The sequence below is a fragment of the Gadus morhua genome, chromosome 18, assembly GCF_902167405.1.
Source record: "Gadus morhua chromosome 18, gadMor3.0, whole genome shotgun sequence".
Classification (NCBI taxonomy): Eukaryota; Metazoa; Chordata; class Actinopteri; order Gadiformes; family Gadidae; genus Gadus; species Gadus morhua.
In genome coordinates this window covers 22,449,484-22,475,749 of record NC_044065.1, presented here as the reverse complement: position 1 = coordinate 22,475,749, position 26,266 = coordinate 22,449,484, and the positions used below count along the sequence as shown (strand labels likewise).

At 42.1% G+C, this 26,266-nt stretch overlaps 1 protein-coding gene across 1 annotated transcript in view; it reads left to right on the top strand.

Annotated features, from left to right (window-relative positions):
* LOC115530944 (glutamate receptor ionotropic, delta-1-like) overlaps nt 1-26,266 on the top strand; it is a 614,288-nt gene that overhangs the window by 548,648 nt on the left and 39,374 nt on the right. Inside the window, 4 exon segments of the mRNA XM_030339799.1 lie at nt 17,882-17,983; nt 18,506-18,628; nt 22,229-22,303; nt 23,194-23,563. Coding sequence (XP_030195659.1) covers nt 17,882-17,983; nt 18,506-18,628; nt 22,229-22,303; nt 23,194-23,563 — 670 coding nt within the window.

The following is a 26,266-nucleotide window of genomic DNA, read 5'->3' as shown; positions in this document are numbered from 1 at the left end:
GTGTGAGAGATTGTTTACTACTGATATTGAACTGCTGTGCGTCTCCCTTCTGCCTTTTTATCTGCCCAGAGAGTTCCCTCAGATATTTTTGACTGTCGTATACATTCAACCAAAGGCACATTTTGACAGGGCACTGGACATTATTTTCAATCTCTCCCACAAATACGTTTTCAGACCTATGTTATGGAACTTTCAAAGATGCCTACTCTGCATCATTGTTTCCACCACTAGGGGCATCAGACCACAATGTGGTTTACCTCCGGCCTACATATCAGAGACTCCTGCAGAGAGAGAAGCCGCAAGAACGCTCAGTTAAAGTATGGAATAATGACAGTATTATGGCCCTGCAGGGTTGTTTTGATTGCACAAACCGGGATACTTTTAAATTCCCTGATATTAATGAACAGGTAGAAACAATATCTGACTACATAAATGTCTGTGTAGTCACAGTCATACCCATAAAAAAACTAAATTCTCCTAAACGAGAAGCCCTAGAGCTCCAACAAATTAAAGTATCTTATAATTGAAAGTAAAAAAGGATACTGTAATCAGGATGACACAGCCAAAAGGGACACACATAGACATATTAAAAGGCAAATACAGCTGGATAAGAACAGTTACAGACAGAAGATTGAGGCAACCTTGGTGTCAGGCAACTCCCGCCTGGCGTGGCAGGGGTTCAAGACCATGACCAATGTCCCACACAAGGGCAGAGGGAAACCTACCTTCATCCTGCTTGGAGGTGAGGGGCTGGAAAGGGCACACCAGCTAAACAGCTTCTTCTATCGCTTGTTGGCAGTGATTCTGGAGCTGGCCTCGTGCTGCTCCCTCTTCCCTCTTCAACTGTTCTAAACATCAGACAATCTGATGTCTTTTATGTTTTTATTCGCTGCAATCCACGGAAAACCCCTTGCCTTGACAAAATCTATCTTAATATCCTTATTCACTGTGCACAACAGTTAGCCCCCTGTTCACTGACATTTTTTACTTCTCCCTTAACCTATGTGAAGTCGCTATCCTGTGGAAAACATCTACAAATATACCCGTGCCAAAACTGCCAAGACCCACAGAGTCCAATCACTTTCGACCAATAGCGCTGACATCTCTGGTCACAAAGTGTCTGGAGTGTCTGGTAAAGAGGTACATTGTATTCCAAACCCACCATCTTACGGACCAATTCGCTTATCAAGTCTCTAGGGGGGTGGATGATGCATCTTGACATTGATGTACCTTCTGCAAACTCACCTTGAAAACCAAAGACTCATGGCAAGATTTTAGTTGTGGTATTTTCATCTGGTTTTAAAACCATGCAACCTCACATTCTTTCAGACATTTTAGCCAGTGAATTTTTTAACTGGCATCATTAATACAGGTATTATTTATTGGATCATGGACTTTCTTAACAGTAGGGTCCAGCGATGACAACATCCACAGGCTCTCCACAAGGATGTGTTTTAGCTCATTTAATATTTATTTTATACACAAATTCATGCACTAGCACTTTACAAAACAAGCCCTTTATTAAATATGCAGACGACATAGTCCTAGTCAGTCTGCTACAGGATGGGGAGGTAGATCCTGAGCAAATTTTAGAATCCTTTTTAGAATGGTGCAATAAATCACACTTAATCTTAAATACCCGAGCAATGGACAACAAGCTTAAATGGGACTCATGGACTGATCTTTTGCACACTAAGGCAAATGATGTACTTTTTAAAGAAGCTGCATGTTTTAAATGTCAACAACAAAATGCACCAAAGGTTTTACACTGCATTTATTGAGGGTGTTTTAACAATCAGTCAAAATAAGCTTGAATTCCTGTATTGTAGTGTGTGATGTACCAACCCGGTATCACGCGATTTCGTGCTCATGCGCACAAACGTTATTAATCTATTGAATCGTGTCCCAGATTACGATTGTCCGACTTTTTTAGTGCTCCACAGAACGAAATGTAAACAAATGCATTCTGAATGGGAGCGTTCTCTGACAATTTACGCAGGGTTGCCAACAGTCACGCCCCTGGCTTGACTGTTGGCCGGCTCTGAACTCTCTCTGACCTTTTCAAACGCAACTTACTATCATGTGCGTGGTTTTCAGCAAATCAACGATCAGAGAATACTGCCGTGATCACGTTGTAGGTAGGCAGATGACATAAAAAACATAAAACAAAAATATGGTTACGTAAATAAAATATACAAACAAACAGAGCTTCGTCTCCCCGCCACCTTATATCGATTGAGTCTACAATGTTCTCAAAGATTCAGCCAATGAGAGGTAGCAATGGTGTTGCCATGGCACCTGGGTAAACAAATGACAAGGTGGTACAGTCGAATTTGCGCGCTTTCTCTGTCTGACGTATCTTGGGTCATACCATTCGACGTGGGGCCACTAATATATCCCCCTACATTTCCGAAAATAGAATTGACCTCCATTTGTTTATTGGATAAACGCATTTCCCAATCCCATGAGCCTTTTCTCCATTCTACGTCAATTCAAGAACAAACAAAGAAATTAAACTGCAGTTTGTATTTTTTATTTATGACCATGAAAGTTCTGTAATGCCTGAATTATGAAGAATTAAATGTAAAGTAAAATAAAAATTATAAAAATAAAACCATGAATGACATATAGAGAGTAAGCAAGTGGTATAAATATTGGTGGGACGTTTGCCTATACAAAAAAGTATATCTTGTCGATTTTCACAGGGGGTAGAGCCTAGCCCAGGGTATATCTTGGAATACTTGAGGATAGGGCGAGTGGCACTTTTAAATTCCCCAAATGATTCAAGGTGGCCCAGATTGTACATTTGGAAAAAGCGTTTCCATTCTTTAACTTTTTTTCATAGATGAGGCTTCATACTAAACGAGGACTATTTTGTTAGTACATTTTTTTAGGGTCAAGGGTCGTCCAAAAAATTAGCCGCTCACACTAATATTTTAGAGTCTCACTCCAGCCAAAGTCCCAAAGTTGGCAACCCTGATTTACGTGCTCCTCAAAACGAAACGAGAGAGAGAAAGAGAGAAAGAGAGGGACAGAGAGAGAGAGCGAGAGAGAGAGAAGCTTCAGAAGGGATGAGCGCAGATAGTATAGTGCACCCTCTGTATATATTATTATCTAGTTATATATATGTCAACATTTCTGATTTGTAAGCAGACCACCTCAAAAAAGACGTTAATTGTCGGAGAACGCTCCCATTCAGAATGCATTGGTTTAACCGGGCTAGAAATACTGTGTGCTGATGTAGGATTGCAGGCAGGGATTTAGAGAGCGGGAGATGAATGGACGATGAGGCTGATCCTCGCTAGGTGGCAAAAGTGGGCCGCTTGAGAGAGTGTTCCAAAAACAGGCAATTGGTTACTGCGCTATTCATATATATATATATATATATATATATATATATATATATATATATATATATATATATATATATATATATATATATATATATATTAGTGGTGCAACGGGATCCGCGAATCGACTGATAAAAAAAAAAAGCGCACGTTTAGGGGACAATTCCGGTATTAACAACATCATCAAGTATCGCAGCGAAATGCAGTTTCTGTTGCGTGTTATTTGGCGTTCCGTAAATCCCATTGAAACGGAAACCGGATCCGGAACCGGACATGTTCATGTTTGGTTGTAGTCTTTTCGCTCGGTTCTCCGTATCAACAGTAGGGCTAGAACCGAGTGAAAAGACTACAACCAATCCCCCTTGCAATGAGCAATGAGTCTTCCAACCGAAATCAATGGATTTACAAAATGCCAAATAAAACACGACAGAAACAGTATTTCGCTACCATACTTGATGAAAAAAATAAGAAGATGAGGATGTCTGCGTTGCCTTGGGAGAGTGTAGACTCTAAACTCTCCCCAGGCAATGCTGAATTGTAAATCCAGGGTTAGGGATTATTTACTATCCATGTTAAAAGAACAAGGAATAATGCCTCAGATTGCAATTTTTTTTTTAATATTGACCATGCTTAAAGGAAGCAGGATTATTCCCTCATTTTTGACTTTATTTTGTTTTTACACATTTGAAGATTTTATTTAAAGTCACATTTGTCTTGTATCTTTATTGTTGTTGTTGATCCAAAAATTATCCGACCCGTGACTCAAAAACCGTGACACGATCCGAACCGTGTTTTTTGTGATCCGTTGCACCCCTAATATATATATATATATATATATATATACATATTACTGCTGTCAAGCGATTACAATATTTAATCGCGAATAATTGCGTTAATGTCATAGTTAACTCGCGATTAATCGCAAGTTAACTATGCCACACAAGTTTGTGCGGCGTGCTTGTTGTTTTGTTTCCGGTGTAGCTAAATCTGGTATGGTGTTGTCGTTTTTCTAACATGACTAGCTGTTGCTAGACAGCAGGTGAAAATTGCCAATAAAAAAAATAACGCTGTTAAAATTGGTTTGTGTTAACACCGTTAATAACGCATTAAACTGACAGCACTAATTTATATATATGTATAAATTGTATTAATATAATATATACACACAATAAAAACTGTGATACAACACGGTTCGACATACCGCAAATTCCATGACGGTATTATTGGAGCAAAACAAGTGAGCTCATGTGACGGTGGAACTTGTTGTCACAGAAAGAAATCCTTGTAGAACTTGTTTTCTCTCCCATAAACACAACAGTTACAACTTCTTAACGTCTTCAGTGCAGTTTCACAAATCCTATTCTACAAACAGCAAATTGTTAACTGAAACATCACATTTCTGTTACAGTTGCTGAAGTGAATATGGGGCAAAAAACACATTCGTTACACTTCTCCCCCTTTAAATTCCAACATTCCAAAAATACAGAAAACATAACAATGGTGTTATAACTGGCATACCTCTGAACATATACTGGCACCTTTAGCACAGTTAAGAAATACAAACACCTGAATAACAGTTCAGTAACATTCATTTCAAGTGTTCAATCAAATATGAAGTCTGGAGGTTTGCGAGCGAGCTGCAACCTGCGCTCTTCCCCCTCTGACTCCACAGCTACAACGAGTGTGAGGGTGTTTTGGGTGGACCTGGTGTTGGGGAGTTGGGAAAAAACTGTGGGTCAATGTGAGAATGTCCATCCTTTTCAGGTGGCACAGACACCTCTGCATGTGGCTCTCTTTCTGGCAAAGTCACTGGCAGACATGCTCCCTCATTAGTCTGTCCCACCCCTGGAACACCTGTGGCACTGCCTGCTTCAGAGTTTGTGTTACAGCGCAGGGCGCACATGGTCTTGATGTCTGCGGAAAACGCGTCCGTCCGTCAGCCTACAGCCGACAACATAGGAAACTGGATCACTCTGCTTAAGAATAATCCCAGGTAGCCACTGCTGCTTGCTGATGTTACTGAAGATCCTCATATAGACTCTGTCATCTGGTTTTAACTGTCTCTCTCGTGCATGTTGGTCGTGCAACTCCTTTTGCTTCACCTGCTTCCTCTCTACTCTTGCCTTCATGTCTGGGCGCAGCAGGTCCAACTTTGACTTAGGCCTACGCCCCATGAGCATCTCTGCTGAAGAAGACAACTTTTATTTATTTGGGTGTTGCGACTCACTAAACTGTCTATTTTTCTTCTTGTGCTGTGTTTACATCGAGCCGGTTCTGTGTTTGTGGGTCTGTAGTGCCATAGAGCAATTCGTTACAGCAAGACCCAAGGCTCCTGCGAGAGTGGGCGGCGGGTCGCCGGCAGAAACTTGTATATTCCCTTTCTCCACCAAGAAGCGCTAGGGGGAGTCGAAACAGCGACCAATTGACCCACCAAGTGTTATAGAACCATCACAATGACTCTTAACCTGTTAAATTAAGGTGAATTTAGCGGAAAAAGTTGCATAGTTCCCCTTCAAAAACGTGCTATTAAGTGTCTATAATGAGCACAAATGCTTCCATTGCCTATTATTAATACAATTGAAATTATTTAGTTATGTTTGGGGGGACAAATCGTATTTTTCCCAGGACGGGGGGGTTGTGGTCCCCCCCGTCTCCCCCAGGATTTCCGCGCATGAGTTTAACGCTACGGTGTGGCGATGTTCCTAAGCGCTAAGCTAGAAAAATCGTAAAGAAAAATACTCCAGGGTGAGTATTCGCACCCACAAGAACGCTCTTAAATAAGTGCGTGATACACTATTATACTCTCTCACATACACTACTATTCTCTCTCACATACACTACTATTCTCTCTCACATACACTACTATACTCTCTCACATACACGACTATACACTCTCATACTTACATGTAAAAGGAGTTTAATAGTTTGAATGAAACGGAAGTGAGTTTGAATGAAACGGAAGTGAGTTTGAATGAAACAGACGTGAGTTTGATTCCTCGGTTCCTGATGGGGTGGGCCGCCTGTCAATCATAGTGGCACTGGCCCACATTGGTCCCTATGTGGCTCTGCGCCCGCCGCCTATATTATCTAGTGGGCTTGCTGCTTTGAAAGTAAAGCTAGCACCACCAACTCAAGACATACAGTACGTCCACACCAGAAGCGAGTTGTTGTACGACCCAACCCTTTTTCAGTTCAGAGATCGAAACGCCATAGTGGTTTGGATACCAAGTGATGATAAGCGGGAGTATTTATACATCTAGAACGTTCGTATTTAAGCGGGAATCATTTTCATTTGCTCTACATGCCACCAATCTAACCAACTAATCGCGTGTAGCATGCTTTAAAGAGCCCATGCCATTAAAATCACATTTTTCCTGTTGTTTGTTAAATAACATAGGTCTGAATAAGTTTGTGAGCTGTGGTAAGTTTGAAATCTATGCAGTGTGTCTGCTGAATGCAATAGGCAATGAAAGGAAAAAGGCAGAAGAAATGAGCCAATCTGGATAAGGTGACACTGTGACGTAGCGTTGTCAAACTATTATTCATGGCCCTGCCCACTTGGTTGGTTCGTAACCACCCACAGCAGGCAGCAGGCAGCGCGCGGTTCTGTCTACTACAGATTGATGTGGAAGTGGAAGAACCAGAGACGTCGGAGAACCCGACGAAGTCCTTTGTGATTCATTATATCGTCTGGACGTGCACACAGCTTTTGGCCGTGATAATATGTATTATTTGATGTAGATATCTATGTATTATATGATATTATTTAGATATAGAGCTCCAGGACTGTAACGCAAGTGTTGTACACTTCCTTGTTATTTGGATAACCGTTCTGCTGTTGGTGTGATGGCGCATAACACGTCGGACTCTCGTCTCTGGTATTTCTACAACGAGACTCGTAGTGGGGGTTATCTCAGCCATGGTTGAGAATGAATTGGGGGAAAGGAACATTGGCTTTGACTCCCTGAAGTAGGCATGAACCACAACATGGAGGAGAAAGGGATTGTTGACCGCGGTCGTCTCCCGCCGGAGCCTCGCTGCCGATGGACCACCGCTTCAGGAGGCGGTGATTAGCGCTGACCGCTGCCGAGGCGGCGGGAAGCAGGGCTCAAGCGGGATACATTCGCGGCCAACAATCCCCTTCTCCTCCATGTCGTGGTTCATGTACTTCAGGGAGTCAAAGCCAAAGTTCCTTTCCCCCAATTCATTCTCAACCATGGCTGAGATAACCCCCACTACGAGTCTCGTTGTAGAAATACCAGAGACGAGAGTCCGACGTGTTGTTTAGATCCTAATAACTCCAGCAGCGTTACAGTCCTGGGGCTCTACATCTAAATAATATCATATAATACATAGATATCTATATCAAATAATACATATTATCACGGCCAAAACCTGTGTGCAGACGATATAATGAATCGCAAAGGACTTCGTCGGGTTCTCCGACATCTCTGGTTCTTCCACTTCCACATCAATCTGAAGAAGACGCGGTCGTTTGATCGTCTGGAGGCTCACACAGCTTTTGGCCGTGATAATATATATTATGATATAGATGTATAAAATGGGTTTCTAAGAGCCATTGCGATACATCCACCGTAAACAGAGCGCATGGTACCGTGGCTACAAGGTGCTCAGGGCCAGGTGATAATATATATTATAGATTATATGATATAGATATGTATAATATGGGTTTATAAGAGCCATTGCGATACATCCACCGTAAACAGAGCGCATGCAGGGCCAGGTGATAATATACATCATATATTATATTATATTATATAGATATCTATGTATAATATGGGTTTCTACGAGCCATTGCGATACATCCACCGTCAACAGAGCGGCGAGCGCATGGTACTGTGGCTACAAGCAGCTCAGGGCCACACCCCCACCCCCCTCCTTGACCTGCCTTGACACGCCCACCGTAACCAGAGCGCATTGTACTGTGGCTACAAGCTGCTCAGGGCCACACCCCCACCCCCCTCCTTGACCTGCCTTGACACGCCCACCGAAACAGCGCGTTTGGGGGAAGCTCAATGTGCGACTGGTTTGGAGTGGCTGTAACTCTGCACCACGGCTGAATTTTGGGGACGTCTTTGAATACTGTGTTTGTAGCCAACTAATACCTATATTAAAGCATCCATAAATAGCATGGCATGGGATCTTTAAACAAAACCCAAAAAGTTTTTGAAATCGTCACATAAACAAACTAATCGACAAGACGAGGGATAAATGACAAGGGATATATCTCTTGTCGTTTATCCCTCTATTCCCCACTGTTCACGGAGCCTGAGGTGAATAATTGTTAATTAAATAGTCTAGATAGATAGATAGCCTAGTCAAGTCTTTATTAATACCAAACTACACAAATCGTCGGGAATCCATTTAGGTGGTTCGGCCCACACAGGACAGTAGCCTACAAGACCACACAGAACAAGTCTGACTGGACACACACACACACACAATGCCTCACATTAAAACTAGACACGCGTTGATAGATAGATAGATAGACAGATAGGCCTAGATAGATAGATATGTTCCGTTCTTTGCCTTGCGGAGCCAACCAGTCCCGTGCACGTATGCAAATTAGCCATGTGCGCCAATGTCTATTTGTTTTGAGTGCGACGAATGAGTGCAGATCATGATTTGCTGATGCAGATCAGTGAAACATATTTTAACTAGCCTACTACAGCACGCAGGGGTTTTTGTTCTCGGTTGTAATTAGCCTACATTTTAGGAGTGTTTTCCTACTTGTTGTCGAAGCACTTTATCCAACAAGCTAAACCGTCTCGGCAATATGGCCAAAGTGTATGGGAGTTCACTCTTTGATATGGCTGTCTGTACTAAAAGCATACGGCTCCTTTAAATGCGTCTGCATAATTGAATTGTATGTCATGAGCGACTTGAGCGACCAAAGCGAACAGAAATATTCGCAGCGAAACTTTATGAGCGACCAAAGCGTCTGGTCGCTCCTGGTGTGGACGTACGGTTAAAAAGGAACAATTAAATCAAGCAGCAGAAACAACCGTGGCAAAAAGATGTCAGTGGTATTTCTTCTTATTTACTTCATTTTCCAAGGTCACTTTTTGTTTGTGGAGGTAAATGGTAATGAGGAAATATGAGGGGCCGTCTGGGACAGAATTCATACTTGGTCTTACACACACTATTATACTCTCTCACATACACTATTATACTCTCTCACATAAACTATTATACTCTCTCACATACACTACTACTCTCTCTCACATACACTACTATACTCTCTTACATACACTACTATACCCTCTCACATACACTACTATTCTCTCTCACATACACTACTATACTCTCTCACATACACGACCATACACTCTCATACTTACATGTAAAAGGAGTTTAATAGTTTGAATGAAACGGAAGTGAGTTTGAATGAAACGGAAGTGAGTTTGAATGAAACAGAAGTGAGTTTGAATGAAACGGTAGTGAGTTTGAAATGTTCAAAAGAGTCCGCAGAAATCGAATATCAATATTATTTTAGTGTAATTACATTGTGTATATGCACAAGCCATCTTATACAAAGCAGCCGAAAAATAGAAAACCGAAACGCTACTATGTTTTTTTTTCTGCGATTCAGGGTTTGAATTCTGCTATTGTCGTCTGATTCATTGAATCCGCTGTGTTTGCCAGGGTCTCAGGGTCTTCCGACTCTGGGGAAGAGCCTGCTAGTTTACGCACACCCCTTGCGCATTTGTTTTCTCAACCACACGTGAGACGTTGTTTGACATGCTGGATATCGAACACCGAAACGCTATTATGTTTGTTTTTTTAGAAAACTGCGATTCAGTCAGAAAGGTATTTTCATTGGCTATTAGGATATCTAAGGCCCGTCCCCGACCCTTGCTGTCTGCTGGTGTAGCTGTCAATCAAAGTATACATGCACCGTTTTGATAGTGATCGCCTCATTGGCTTGTAAGGCTTGTAAACAAGGAAGTATTGGTCTTACAGACATGTGGGAGGGCTCTATGTCACCGTGAGACCCTGGCAAACACAGCGGATTCAATGAATCAGACGACAATAGCAGAATTCTAACCCTGAATCGCAGTTTTCTAAAAAAACAAACATAATAGCGTTTCGGTTTTCGATATCCAGCATGTCAAACAACGTCTCACGTGTGGTTGAGAAAACAAATGCGCAAGGGGTGTGCGTAAACTAGCAGGCTCTTCCCCAGAGTCGGAAGACCCTGAGACCCTGGCAAACACAGCAGATTCAATGAATCAGACGACAATAGCAGAATTCAAACCCTGAATCGCAGTTTTCTAAAAAAAAACATAGTAGCGTTTCGGTTTTCTATTTTTCGGCTGCTTTGTATAAGATGGCTTGTGCATATACACAATGTAATTACTCTAAAATAATATTGATATTCGATTTCTGCGGACTCTTATGAATATTTCAAACTCACTTCCGTTTCATTCAAACTCACTTCTGTTTCACTCAAACTCACTTCCGTTTCATTCAAACTATTAAACTCCTTTTACCTGTAAGTATGAGAGTGTATAGTCGTGTATGTGAGAGAGTATAGTAGTTTATGTGAGAGAATAGTAGTGTATGTGAGAGGGTATAGTAGTGTATGTAAGAGAGTATAGTAGTGTATGTAAGAGAGTATAGTAGTGTATGTGAGAGAGAGTAGTAGTGTATGTGAGAGAGTATTTAGTGTATGTGAGAGAGTATAATAGTGTATGTGAGAGAGTATAATAGTGTGTGTAAGACCGAGTATGAATTCTGTCCCGGGCGGCCCCTCATAAGGAAACCCTTCCGTTTCATTCAAACTCACTTCCGTTTCATTCAAACTCACTTCCGTTTCATTCAAACTCACTTCCGTTTCATTCAAACTCTCTTACACATACTACTATACTCTCTTACATACACTACTATAGTCTCTTACATACACTACTATACTCTCTTGCACATACTACTATACTCTCTTACATACACTACTATACTCTCTTACATACACTACTATACTCTCTTACACATACTACTATACTCTCTTACATACACTACTATACTCTCAACTACACTACTATACTCTCTTACATACACTACTATACTCTCTTACATACACCACTATACGCTCTCACATACACGACTATACACTCTCATACTTACATGTAAAAGGAGTTTAATAGTGTGTGTGTATGAGTATAGTGGTGTATATGCGAGATTATAATAGTGTGTGTAAGACCAAGTATGAATTCTGTCCCAGGCGGCCCCTCATATGTTTGAGCTCAAACATTTCTTACCGTAACAGTGTGAAGACAGACGTTAAGTGCTTTTCGGGCTTCTGAATTTGCCGACACACGCGCAAAGCGTTCAACCAATCGCAACAGAGTGGGTGTTCTGACCAATCATAGCAGACTGGGTTACTTGGGAGGGGGGGCTTAAAGTGTGAGAATAGGCGTGTTTCCGATCAAGCATGCGTTGCATCGCCTCGCATAACATAATGCCTTCTGGGATAAAGCCATCAGAAATGCTGGTGATAACTAATCATACAACATGTCACATGGCTTTAAAAACTTGTGGGAGCTCCAGGGTACCTCCCTCCGTCTATTTTTCTGTGCATATGGTCTCAAAAAAATGCAGACATAAGACACTTATAAGACACACAATTACAACGTGCAGTTTCCCACATGAGAAATTACATTACTCCTTTCAAAGAGGCGTGCCCTCTCCCAAACTATGCTTACTAAAAATAGACGACTTTGTGAACTTTCACTTCATCACTCATCATGTTAATTTTTCATGAGGGATGGGGCTTCAGACTGTTTTCAATTAAACTAGAGTTGGTGAACAGAATATCTTGGCTGCACTAGATGGGCCATCTTCTTTGTTAAAACTACGAGAAGTGCAAATGTGTCCGATTTGACTCGGAACTTGTTTCTGACTAGTTCCGGTGGATCTTCATGTCTCGTGCATGAATGCGCTCAAATGCAGGTTATCTTAAACACAGCCAATAATTAGGGCTACTACTCTAGTAGTACCCCCAAATGAAATAATTAACCCTAAAAAAGTATGTTATGGGATCTTTAACAACAACAGCACCACCCCCCTTGGTGCCCCTTGGTTCAGATGTCAGACTACCTCGGAAAAGGCTCTGGTATACTGGCTCTTCAAACATCAGGTACTGGCTGGAGCTGTGTTTTTTTTCCTAGTTACTTACAGGTCCACTAGTAACTTACAGGTCCACTAGTAACTTACCGGTCCACTAGTAACTTACCGGTCCAACAGTAACTTACAGGTCCACTAGTCATTTCCAGGTGCACTAGTCATTTACAGGTGCACTAGTCATTTACAAATTCACTTGTAGCTTACAGGTCCACTAGTAACTTACAGGTGCACCAGTAACTTACAGGTGCAGTAGTAGTTTACAGGTACACTAGTCATTTACAGGTTCAATAATAACTTACAGGTTCACTAGTAACTTACAGGTGTATTAGTAACTTACAGGTGCACTGGTAACTTACAGGTTCACAACTATCTTTAGCTCTCCATTTCACTTAAATATGTGGTGCAAAAGTGAGAGTGTGTGGAGCTTGTCGATTTTGAGCGAAGAAACAGCTTTTCACTCATAGCGGAAGATACAAGCAGTTGTATCTTTTTGTTTTTGGTGGGATAAAATTGTACAGGTGTGCAACTTCCATTGCATGAATTCACATACTGAATTCGGATGTGCATTTTTTTTGATGCAAGCCATTTACGATGAATCCATTTGTGAGAATGTATATTGCACCATACACACTGCAACCACTGTAGCAGAAAGCTGAGCGTTTGAGTTTCTTAACTTGTGATTTGTAGAATAGGATTTGTGCACCTGTAATTCATATTTTTAGAAGGTGTTACTATTGTTTTTTGTTTGTGGGAGAGAAATTTTCAACACCTAAGGCATTTTTTTCTGACTTACAGTTTACAGTAAGTTTTTTTACAACTAAAACTTCCACTAACACAGGTGCTCAGTTGTTTTGCTCCAATAATACCCTCAAAGAATTCGGACATAACTTGGCCCGCCATTGGACCCCAATTAGAGAGGTGATTTCTCCACAATATTGTCTTTAAAACGTGCAAGTGAAAGGTCTGTATCTAGATCGATCGATAGATCCGCAGGACGTTTTTGGGATAAGCTTGAAAGAAGATTTGTCAAGGCGATTAGCCATTTACGATAAATCCACGACTAAAATCCCTTTGTTGTTTTGTATTAATCATGTCGTCTGCGAAATAGTATCCAAAGTTTTCATCCAAGCTCGTTAATGGGTGCGTTGTGCGTGGAGCGAATATTATTCATTGGTCACAGAGCTTTTCTGGTTGTCCCTGTCGCCACATGAGGAAAGTTGTTCATGACTATATAAATGGCAGGCATCTTAGGACTTCTCCTCAGCTGCTAATTCCAGTCGTTTACTGAGCAGTCAACATGACTGACACATCGCTAGACGCTAAGTGCTTCACTGTGTGGAAATCGTAATTTAACATGCTTCCGCATATATATATATATATATATAAATGAATATAGATATATCTCGGGTGTTGCCAGAGCTGATTTTTTTTTACTCTATTTGAATTACAGGCACCCCCTAACCCCCAAATATCTAACGATATTTGAAGGGTTATTCAGTGCTGCTGAATAATTCTTTAGTATGGAGAAACAAGCGCTCCTTGTGTCAGTTGCCGTCGTTTACGATCTCTCTCTGCCTGGCATTTTTTTCCATCTTCCGCTCCCTCTCTTGGCCTCACTCTCTCTCTTTCTCTCTGTTTCATCTACAAACTTCTCCTCGTGCAAGTGTCTTTTGAAACCACTCACCCACACATACTCAAATCCTTTTACAGACAAACACTCTTTTTTAATAATTGGAGTCACTTTTAGTAACGATGATTTGGCTCCTCTCTCTACGTTCTCTTTCTCCCCCCTCCTCTCTCATTAACATTCTCTCTCTTTCTCTCCCTCTCCATCTCTCTCTGATTCTCTCTCCTCACCCATCTCTCTGTCCCCCTGCTCTCCCTCATTCCCTCACATGGTCAAATGAAGCTGCCCTGACGTCAACTGCTCATTAATGACTAAATCCAATGGAAGTCGCTTTGGATAAACGCATGTTACGAATAATTTTCCGTTCTGCTCCTTTTCCACAAGACTTTCAAGGAAAAAGACAGTAATAACGAGTGATCTCTAGGAGGAATATGTGATTACTATCAGTAGCTTTCAGTTTCTAGCACTGTGTTTCATGGCAAGAAAAGGGCTATTGCATGATTCTGTGTGGTGACAGGATAGGGGGGTTAGTCTACGTATGACCGGGCATATAATAACAAGCGTGTTTCATTTGAATTTACACAATTTAGATGTTTGAACAGTGCTGAAGCAGGTTTGAAATCTGAGTTGCCAGGTTGAGTTTATACTGGTTCCATAGAGATTATCACCTATATAAGCATCTTAGAATTCGTTTTTTAATTGTATACAATTATTCTTGAACTAATTTGTCTTAATGATTAGGGGGGAAGTAAGACGATTGTAAGAACAGTGTAAAAAAAAAAAGAATTGGTGTCTTCCCTTCAATATTCTCAATATTCATAAGGTAAAGCTGTACTAAGATACAATATTTATTTTTTGTGGTTCTCCAAGTTTCTTTAAAATGCCTTTATGGAGTGTAGAGCAGGTAAGATCCTAATCTAAACTAAAGTTTGTGTCAATGTGTCATGATGGCTGGTAGCATGGACAGTGGTCTGCATATACATGAGCAAACATATAAAGGTTATCTTTAAAAAAAAAAATACTCTTACACACACACACACACACACACACACACACACACACCCCTTTGTAAGAACTAATGTGATTGAGCAGAAAACAATCAAACACATGTAATGTGTCAGCACTTCTGGCACCTTAATGATTTTAAACTTAGCCCAAATCTCAGCAGATGACGGGCCTGTGGACATGGTGTTTGATAGGTCAGAAAGGAAAGGCGGGCGTCATAGCTTTGATTTCCACGTCTCCACGGAAACCACACTGGTCTTAACTACTGTAGCGCTCGGTGACCAAACCGATACTTTGTCCAGCCTCAGCCCGATGGTAACAAATCTACTTCTTTAGATGTACGCTCCCTGCTTGAGTCACTTCTGACGAACCCGTCGGCCAAATAACCGAATAGACAACACAGCTGTAGAAGATTAGCATAACACTATCAGTCGGTGATATGACATAATAGAACCCCAGAAACCATTTACAAACACATGCTCAAACAGACGCACACACATACGCCCACACAGACATAGACACAGACACAGACACATCACCAAACAGGGACGCAAACGCACACACAGACACACACACACACATGGGCCGGCAATCAGAGATGCTCTTTGATGGGCTGCAGAGTTAATTATGCAGAGGAGACTGCTAAGTAGGGCGCTGCGCGGGATTTGGCTGTGGAGAGTCTGGCCTATTTGCTCCTTACAATATCTGAGCGACGGTCGGCCCAGATCTAATTGGAACCGGCTCATGACGCTCCTCTTATTATTGATTTTTTTCTTGTTCTTGTTCTCTTGTTCTTGTCCTTTGTATTTTAGTATTATTACTTACTTACTCTCTCTCTCTCTCTCTCTCTCTCTCTCTCTCTCTCTCTCTCTCTCTCTCTACCTCTCTCTATATACTGTATATTTAAGCAATAGATCACGCCAGGCTGTGGCATGTGCTCATTATACCACTGTTAAGGGGCGTTGTCCGGCCCCGACGCGCAGCGGAGGGCCGGCGACCTCCTTCACAGTGGTATAATGAGCACATGCCACTGACTGAAGTGATCTATTGCTTTTATACAACGGTTACTGTTATGGCGAAACGAAAGTCATAGACACACTACATTTAAAAAGAAACCAAGAAAGTCAAAATAGCCGTTCAATTAAAGAATACAAAAAAGTAGTCCCTCCTGGCTGCCGCTATGCATCGACGGTCGCTATGCAACACACTTTAGCGTCCCTCCGAGAGAAGGCTCCGATAGAGCGGTTCGCCGGCAATTTATCCTATGGAGTAGTTCACTCGCCGTGTGCCTAAGCTTTCGTTAGTCTCTCCATCGCCTTGCTCACTCCCGGAGTAACAACATTTACACGCTCTCCATCAACCAACATATGTTTTACTTTGTAACTGTTTCTACTTCCAAGCGCGGAGTGATATGCAAACTTTCACGTTGTATAAATACATATATATATATATATATGTATATATATATATATATATATATATATATATATATATATATATATATATATATATATATATGTATTTATACAACGGGGGACCTAAATCCAGTGATCTGATTGGTTCCCAACTGTTGTATAATGAGCGTATACATAACTGCTATGACGCCCGATCATTTTGTGAAAGTTTGCATATCACATGTATGTGTATATATATATATTTATATATACATATATATATGTTTGTATAGATATAGATATATATATATATATATATATATATATATATATATATATATATATATATATATATATATGTATGTATATATATATATATATATATATATATATATATATATATATATATATATATATATATATATATATATATATATTTAAGCAATAGATCACGACAGGCTGTGGTATGTGCTCATTATACCACTGTTAAGGGTCGTTGTCCGGCCCCGACGCGCAGCGGAGGGCCGGCGACCCCCTTCACAGTGGTATAATGAGCACATACCACTGACTTTTATACAACGGTTACTATTATGGCAAAACGACAGTCATAGACATACTACATTTAAAAAAAAACAAGAAAGTCAAAGTAGCCGTTTTATTAAAGAATACAAAAAAGTAGTCCCTCCTGGCTGCCTTCAAAATGCATGACGGTCGCTATGCAACACACTTTAGCGTCCCTCCGAGAGAAGGCTCGGCTAGAGCGGTTCGCCGGCAATTTATCCTATGGAGCAGTTCACTCGCCGTGTGCCTAAGCTTTCGTTAGTCTCTCCATCGCCTTGCTCACTCCCGGAGTAACAACATTTACACCCTCTCCATCATTCAACATATTTTTTACTTTGTAACTGTTTCTACTTCCAGGCGCGGAGCGATATGCAAACTTTCACAAAATGATCGGGCGTCATAGCAGTTATGTATACGCTCATTATACAACAGTTAAGAACCAATCAGATCACTGGATTTAAGCCACCCGTTGTATAAATATATATATATATATATATATATATATATAAATGTATCTAATATGCTTTGACTGTTCTCAGCCCCCCCTTGTAGGTTACTGTGGATGAAATTCTCTGCTGAGTGCAATATGTATCCAACCCTCACCGCCACAATTTTTTTTACAATGCTGGAGATTTCTTTACAATGCTGGGAGTCTGGGCAATGTATCTATAGCCTTCAATGAACAATAAATGAAACCGCAGAATGTTTCCTAAAGTACATTTGGTGAGTTTGCATAATATAACTTTAATGTACATCGGTCATTGTGCTGACCCTCGCTCCTCTCTCTCTGGTCTCTCCAGCTGGCAACCTGGGACTCGGTGCACGGGCTGAACGGCAGCTTGAAGGAAAGCCGCATCGAGAACGGGATGCAAGGGGTGACCGTCAAGGTTGTCACTTTACTGGTAAGTTCATCATTTTTAGTAATCTATACAAATGTAAATAATCTCACACTAAGGAAAGACATCAGTAAGAAAGCTTTTCGGATTGAATAATGCAGTGTTTGGGAGATGCAGCTGGTTTTGTTTGTTTGTTATTTCCTGGCAGAAAACTTTAAGTAAATAGAACAATTATTGCAACAGTTAATTTTATCCTCCTTGAGGTACCAGAGCGGTGGGGTTGGTTAAATGTTCTCCAGGCCGCCCTGTACAATTTACACCTTTCCTTCCCATGCTCTTACTGACTCATCTCTCTCGCTCTCTCGCTCTCTCTCAGTTAGTGTTATATCATTATCTCCATCTTCGTCAGGATGATGAGTGTGTGTTTATTTTATTCTATTTGGAGTACCAGAGGGTTGGAGTTAGTAATAGGGCAACATTCATCTGATGCCATTCATTGTCTATGTCTTCTTCACGAAGATGTGTGCCTCATGCTCCTCACAGTACCAGAGGAGTGGTGTAAATGAGACCTGTTTCTGTGTTATACAGGAAGACCCCTTTGTAATGGTGGCTGAGAACATCCTGGGCCAGCCCAAGCGGTACAAGGGCTTCTCCATCGATGTGCTGGACGCCCTCGCCAAGATCCTGGGCTTCAAATATGACATTTATCAGGTGGGAAAACTAGAAATTGAATAGTGTTCATCAAGTCCAGGATGTTCATATTGAGTGCTTCGGAGAGCTTATCAGCAGAGTAGGAAGGAAGGAGTTGGAAGGAAACTGATATCTAACTTTGTTTACGTGATCTAAGCTGGCTCTTGAACTATGGGATTTATGTGTGTTTGATAAAATATAAAGGTACATTAATTGACCCATGTGTTAGTGTTATTTGCAATAATTAGCAATTTCAGATTGAAATTATAAACTTTATTTCTGTAACAAATGGATAACTATTTAACCCATTACAGATAATGAATAGAGATGTTGTCTGATTGCTTGGCCACGCCCATGTTAGGTTGATTGGCAGGTGGAAGCCCCAATATCTACGTTTTTTGATTTTCAGAAGTTCGAGTCCTGGTTTTGTAGTTGGGAGCAAATTGTTTGTCACCATGGTGCATCCCTCTTCATAGAATATTTGAATACTTTATGGAAAAAACATTTTGGCAAAGACGGAATAAGTCCACGACGTGGAGGCAGGAAAAGGAGAAAAGCAGGTGTGTTGAATACAGATGAACAAAAAGCTGACGCAATGGCTATAAAAATACACACTTTGAAATAAAACATTCGATTTAGTAACAAAAACGTTGTGCTTGGAACTTAACACTACTTATACAAACCTTGAGTCGATGTTGCATGAGGCTCTTCCAACTGTGGTTGTTTGTTGTCAGTGCATCTGATCAGCGCTACTGAAACAAGTACTGTGTGGCCCGTTGACACAGCCAAGGAATTACTGGGCTGTAAGGATGGCAGACAAATTGGGAGAGAACAAGGTAAACATTGAGGTCGATGTTAGAGGCTTGCTGAAAATGATGCGCTCTCAGTGACATGCAAACAGAACGAGATTGACCCTCTTATGAGGGTTACTCTCACGGAAATGGACACAGAGTCCATAAACTAAAATTTTGAAATGCTCGAAAATACATTGGGTGAATGTGTAGACTTCTACAAGAATGTGCAATCACTAATCAGAAGAGGCTCAAGAGTGTGACCAAATTGACTGATTTGAGCCTTAAAGGAAAAGGGTCCAAGACCATTTAAGCAATGTTAAGACAAGGCTGGAAATATTTGCACATGAGGAGCGTCTTACAGGGTAACTGAAGAGGCGTCCAGTGTCAACCCTGAAGATAGTGCCTCAAACATGTCGAGGAGAACTGCATCCTCAAATACCAGAAGGTTGACATTTTTGATAAGACAAAGTGAGATAACAGAGCTTATTGTCAAGCAGCATTGTCTGTCTTTACTCAAAGCAAAAGAGGTGTGTCTTTTTCTGGTGAGCCACTATATCAGTTGTTCATACAAGCCTTTGAACATTGCATTGAAAATGTAGTTGACAGCAGCCATGATCGATTGTACTTCCAAGAACAATTCACAAGTGAGCAGTCAAGGGACCTCGTTTGTAGCGGTGATGATCCTGTAACACGCTACAGGGAGGCCAGGAGGCTTCTGTTGGAGAACTTTGGCGATTGCTTAAACAGCAATGCTGCCATTATGTAAAGGGCTATTGGCTTGCCAGTCATAAACATTTTGTCATTTTGGAGTGCAGCAAAAGAAGGGCCGGTTTCAAAGACCTAGAAGTCTGCATAGACAGGCAGGATAGATTAGATTTCCTCCGATCCCATCTTTGGGAACACAAAAAATCCAAGCCCAGCAAAGAGAGCAATAGGGGTACAAGGTCTCTAACCCTAACCACAAAGGTAGCCGCTTCGCCACTGCTATCACCAATGTATCCTAGAACCCTGTGAAGAATACTTACCAGTTGTTCACAGAACCCTGTGGAACAAAGAATTGCTTACACAACTGAAAGACCTTTAGAAGACGGTGGTTTTTCAGAAGCCATGTTTATTTTGTACAGGAGACAACATACTGGATGTGTGTAGTAAAATAAAAACAAGACTGCCCAAAGAAAAGGTGGAATCCCGTCCCAAGAGGAACACTGAGCAGTGTTATGGTATTCACGACGATCAGTGACATACTGGGGCCGGTAAAGATTGTTCTCTCGCTAGTCTGCCTGTCCATGTTAAGCATGCTAACGGGAATACGACTTTCCAAACCTATACGATTTTAGATCCTGGCAGTACTGCTACATACTGGTTGATGACCGAGCTCAACATCAAATGGTAGAGAACAGAGATTCTGCCGGAAACAATGTATTTACTCACACCCAGATTCCCGTAATGAAAAAAAACATTCCCACACAGGCTGACATTTTGAAATGGCCATATCTCTGATGTTTAGCTGACCATCATTTCTAAAGATATGGGACTGCTCATTTGATTGAATTGCCGAAAAGCTTTAGAACCATGGAAGGTGGTAAATAGTGAAGGGAAATGCCCTTTTATGGATGCTGATGTATTGAAGGAAGGATATTACTACTGTCAACTCCCTTTCCGCTACAGAAGGATGATGGACGCCTATGGTATTTTGACAATGGCACAAACTACGTTGGCACAGAGCACAAGCTCAGAGAAGCTCTAAAGGTTACAGATGGCCCTTTGTGAGGTAGAAGCAATCCTTCCCGTCCGCCCTATCACAACCTTGTTTGATGATCCTCAGGACTAGGAGGCTGTCACACCAAACCACCTGCTTCAACATAAGGGACAGCTAATCCCGCCACCCGGGGTCTTCCAGAACGAAAACTTGTACTCCAGGAGGTGGAAGCAAATCCAATATGTAGTGGTCCTTTTCCAGAAGAGATGGACAAAGGCGTATCTTCCCCCAGACGCGTCAAAATTGTAATATTCCAGAAACGATGTTGGGCTCATTGTGGTTGACACTGCTACACAAAGTTCCTGATTGATGTCCAGAGTTTTCAAACCATTACAAGAATCAAAGGGTCATGTGCAGAGTGCGCTGCTCAAGCCTAAGACAAGCACGTTTAAATGACCCATCAGTAAAGTGTGTTACCAACATGCATTCACATGAAGAGTGATTTAAGAAAAGAAAGAAATTTAGGCTCCTTTAAGATTTCTTTCAAAAAGTAATTGTTTCGCTGACGGCAGTCGCAACTCAAGGCCAGAATGTGGGAACAGAATCTGCCTATTTTAATTCTGAGAAAGCTCCCCCACACTTGGTTTGTTTTGATTGTTAGGCTGATGGCAGGTGGATCACTATAAGGGGATTCGTTTTGGAAGGACAGAATTTGGAGTCCTGATTTAGTAGTTGGGAGCAAACAGTTTTGTAACCATGGTGCATCGTACTTTATGGAATAAACTTTTTTGAAAAAACGGAAGACGGAATAAGGCAGGAATAGGAGAAGAGCAGGTGCGCTGAATACAGCTCAACTAAAACCTGAAGCAATGACTATAAAACTACACACTTCGAAATAGCCATCACAGATGCGATGACAATAATCCTGAGACTTCATTCCAACAAGAGATGGGCGTGTTTGCTTCATACTTGGTTCCAGAAGGGTGAAATATGCTTATCTTCCCCTGATCCGAAGTAGTGATGACCTATATTCAAATTTGTGGAGAAATCTGGCTCTAATAAATTTGAAAATGTAGGCAAGAAGGTTGAAGGTTCCCTTCCCTAAAATAACTGTGTCGTTTTCCTCAGGTGGCCGACAGCAAGTATGGATCCCAGCTGCCCAATGGCTCATGGAACGGTATGATCGGAGAGCTGATCAACAAGGTACCAACTGTGCATTCAACACAGCTTAGGCTGAGCTGTTGTTACCTGCTCTTTTAAATTCCATAATCCTATTAGTGCCACTGCTATATTTATCCAATATTTACGAATATCTGCGTCATAACAGTAATTGCAATCCAAACGATTCATGGTTCATTAATGTTTAATCATATAATGACATAAATACGAAGGATTCATTTTGATAATAAAGACGTGTTTGAGGGCATTTATGTTTGGCCATCATTTTGAGATTTGGCCATTCAATTTAGTCACAGTTGATTAAAACCATAGCACGACATTTAAATGCATTTTCCTTTTTCAATGTCAGCAGTGCTACCTGGAAGTTCCTTACCTCTTCTTCAGCACTGTTACCTAACACCACTAAATCTGTTAGCCTCCCCACATAAAACGTAGCCTTTGGCCAAAAAGACGAATTTTAGCTTTAACGATGAGTGATAGCCAGACAACGCAGCACATCGTACATTGCAATCCAATTTTTTAGTTTATAATGCTTTCTCCTCATCGACCTCTCTTTATTCTCTTCCTCTGATCTCTCTCTTTTCATTTGCTCTCTTTCTTCTGATATCTAATGGCTCTGGTTGTTTTTCGTTGATCATCATTCTGGATTTTACTATATCATTCCTCTACATCGTTCATTATTCTCATTCTCCTACATTGTTCTTTATCGTTCTTCATTTTTCCTCATCGTTCTTCATCATTCTTCATTGTTCTTTATTGTTCTTCATCATTCCTCGTTGTTCTTAATCGTTCTTAATTTTTTCCTCATCGTTCTTCATCATTCTTCATTGTTCTTCATCATTCTTCATTCCTCTTCATCGTTCCTCATTGTTCTTCATCCTGGCTGTCATCCTCCTCTTCCTCCCCCTCTCCAGCGAGCGGACCTGGCTGTGTCGGCCGTCACCATCACCCCAGAGCGGGAGAACGTGGTGGACTTCAGTAAGCGCTACCTGGACTACAGCGTGGGCATCCTAATCCGCAAACCCGAGGAGAAGATCAACATCTTCTCTCTCTTCGCGCCCTTTGACCTGGCTGTGTGGGCCTGCATCGCCGCTGCCATCCCCGTCGTTGGGGTGCTCATTTTCCTCCTCAACCGGCTGCAGACGCTGCGCTCCTCCTCCTCCTCCTCTGCTTCCTCCACATCCTCTGCCGTTACCCAGAATGCACCACCAGGCCAGACGCCAGTCGGCTCCGGGACGCTGCACAGCGCCATCTGGATCGTGTACGGAGCGTTCGTACAGCAAGGTGGGCAGACCCTGAAGTAGACAGCGTTTACCGTTCATAGCTTCACGGTTGAACTAAAAGGGACTGATCTTATCTTTGTTCACCAGATACATGCCCACACACAGACACATACACCCACCCACACACACACACACATACACACACACACCCTACGTTACATTCAATCTACACTTACACCTCAGTCGAACTGATGCAAGGCTGTGAGCCCTTTTCAGAATTGGGGGATTTTTTTTGAGATCGAGTTTGAAGCATCATTAACTCCCAAATAAGACTTTAAAAAGATTAAGTCTGATGGCAGACAAGCTCAACTCTGGGTGAATGGGGTTTTGTCTTCTTTCACTTCATATTCGTATCGACCAACAACAAGGCATAACCTTGCCCGTTCAGGTTGTCTTGTGCATTCCAGGCTATGCACCGTCTCTCCCTTTGTCCAGGTGTTCTGGTCTCTCCCTGGTCCAGGTGTTCTGGTCTCTCCCTGGTTCAGGTGTTCTGGTGTCTCTCCCTGGTCCAGGTGTTCTGGTCTCTCCCTGGTCCCGGTGTTCTGGTGTCTCTCCCTGGTCCAGGTGTTCTGGTCTCTCCCTGGTCCAGGTATTCTGGTCTCTCCCTGGTCCAGATGTTCTGGTCGCTCCCTGATCCAGGTGTTCTCGTCTCTCCCTGGTCCAGGTGTTCTGGTGCAGTCCAGGCTGGACACCGACCCACGGCGGGTCTGTCACCATACTGTAGGACTGCTGGAGCCCAGAGCAGCAAGACCATAGAAATAACAATCTAGTACAAAGAAAGGAAGCAGGACACCTGCAGACTTCAAGGTTCCTTATGGTGTGAATGCACCTTAAGGGGGGTTCACGCCAAAAGACACATTCATCACCTGTTCGCGTTGTCGCCCAAGTTTTGTTGCGCGGCAAATCATGAACTGTCGCATTTGAAGTTTTGTCAGGCGAATTTGCTGGGGTTCATCCCGGACTGCACTGCAGGGAACGGTTGGCTGGTTGAACGCTGATTGGCTGTTACGTTACACATGTCACTCAGTGGCCATGCTGTTGAACGATGATTGGCTGTTATCACGCGAATGTCGCGGCAAAGTTGAAATATTTCAACTCGAGCGAATTTGTCGCGCTCGCCTGTGCAGGGCGAAAGTGTTGCACGACAAATCAAAACTTGTCGCCGGTTTTCTCTAGCGAATAATTCTCTACGTTCACTTTGCATGGGATTGTGTCGCCCTTTTGCGGTTGGTGTGAACGCACCTTTACAGTGACAACTTATTACCCCTTATCCACCTGCAGAGGGCTTGGGAAAGCAAAGGAATAAGGAAACCAAATCCCCCCCCCCCCCCCATCTTACAAACACTTACATTTCTTTTGAAAGAAAACAACACAGTTCCTGCCTGGATGGATGAAGGTATTGTGGCGTTGCATTGTGGGTCGCCTATACAAACGTGTCCAAGTTTTCAATGTAATAATAGTCTGCCATTTCGTCTGCACTTTGTATGAATCAGCATTTTAAATCGATTCATACTCTGTGAATACCTAATAATCAAATGCCTTTAACTGATGTTTGGTTGGTAAAGGAGGTCTGCTACGGGACAGGGGAGTCTGGCCTTGAGGATGTTTCACTTTGAGTTCCATCCCCGTGTCCACACTCTACCTGCTCTTTAGTTTCCCAAATTAATACGATTAATATCTAAAGATGGAAAGCGAGGAGCGGGCCCGGGCACTGGGCCGTCTCCCCCCAGGAGCTCAGCTCCAGCGCAGTAGGACTGCTGGAGTCCAGACGACCTGCTCCTTGATTACGTGAATCTCTAATTCACCTTGTCAAAATGGGCCTGCAAGATAAGCAAATACTTCAACTAAATAGCATTCTGGAAGCTCTCTCTCTCTCTCTCTCTCTCTCTCTCTCTCTCTCTCTCTCTCTCTCTCTCTCTCTCTCTCTCTCTCTCTCTCTCTCTCTCTCTCTCTCTCTGCCTCATTTGAGCTGCATCCCACAGTCTTCTTCCCCCTCTTTATCCTCAGTCCGTCATCTCACTCTCCCACTCTCTCTCGCGGTTGGCTTCAATCAATCACATCTAATCACAGCCATGGAGGGCTATTATGTGCCCAGGGAAGACTGATCCAGGGGGGCGGCCTGATGCAGAGTGGATACGAGGATTAGGCTGAAGGAAGAGACACATCACTGGAGAGCGGTACTCTGTTGGTGGAATATTCAACAGTGTTGCCGACACAATGGCCTTTGCATTTCTGCTGTCTGTGAAGCAGATGGAAGGGATTGTTTTAGAAATGCAGAGGAGGGTTGTGGGTAGCGTGTAGGTGTATATATATAGGAGAGAGAGAGAGAGAGAGAGAGAGAGAGAGAGAGAGAGAGAGAGAGAGAGAGAGAGACTTGTTTAGCCCTTATTGCGTTTGTGTGTGTGCTATTGGGCATGGGTGTCAGTTTGGTTTGAAATGTGCTGGGGACAGAGACGCATTTGGAAGTGCATTTTCAGAAGTGCTGGGTACAATGATGAAGCACTCTTTTTTCTCTCTTTAGTGTCGGTAATGAAAGGTTCTGAAAGACTGCATACCCATGTAGCTAATTACTAAGGGATGAAATGTATATAAAATCTGTCTGGCACGTTTTATGAAGAAAGTGTTTCCAAAAAGAATCTGACATATGACCCACTATGTTCTGCTCCATGTATCCAATGTTGACAACGTGACATGACATGGCTAA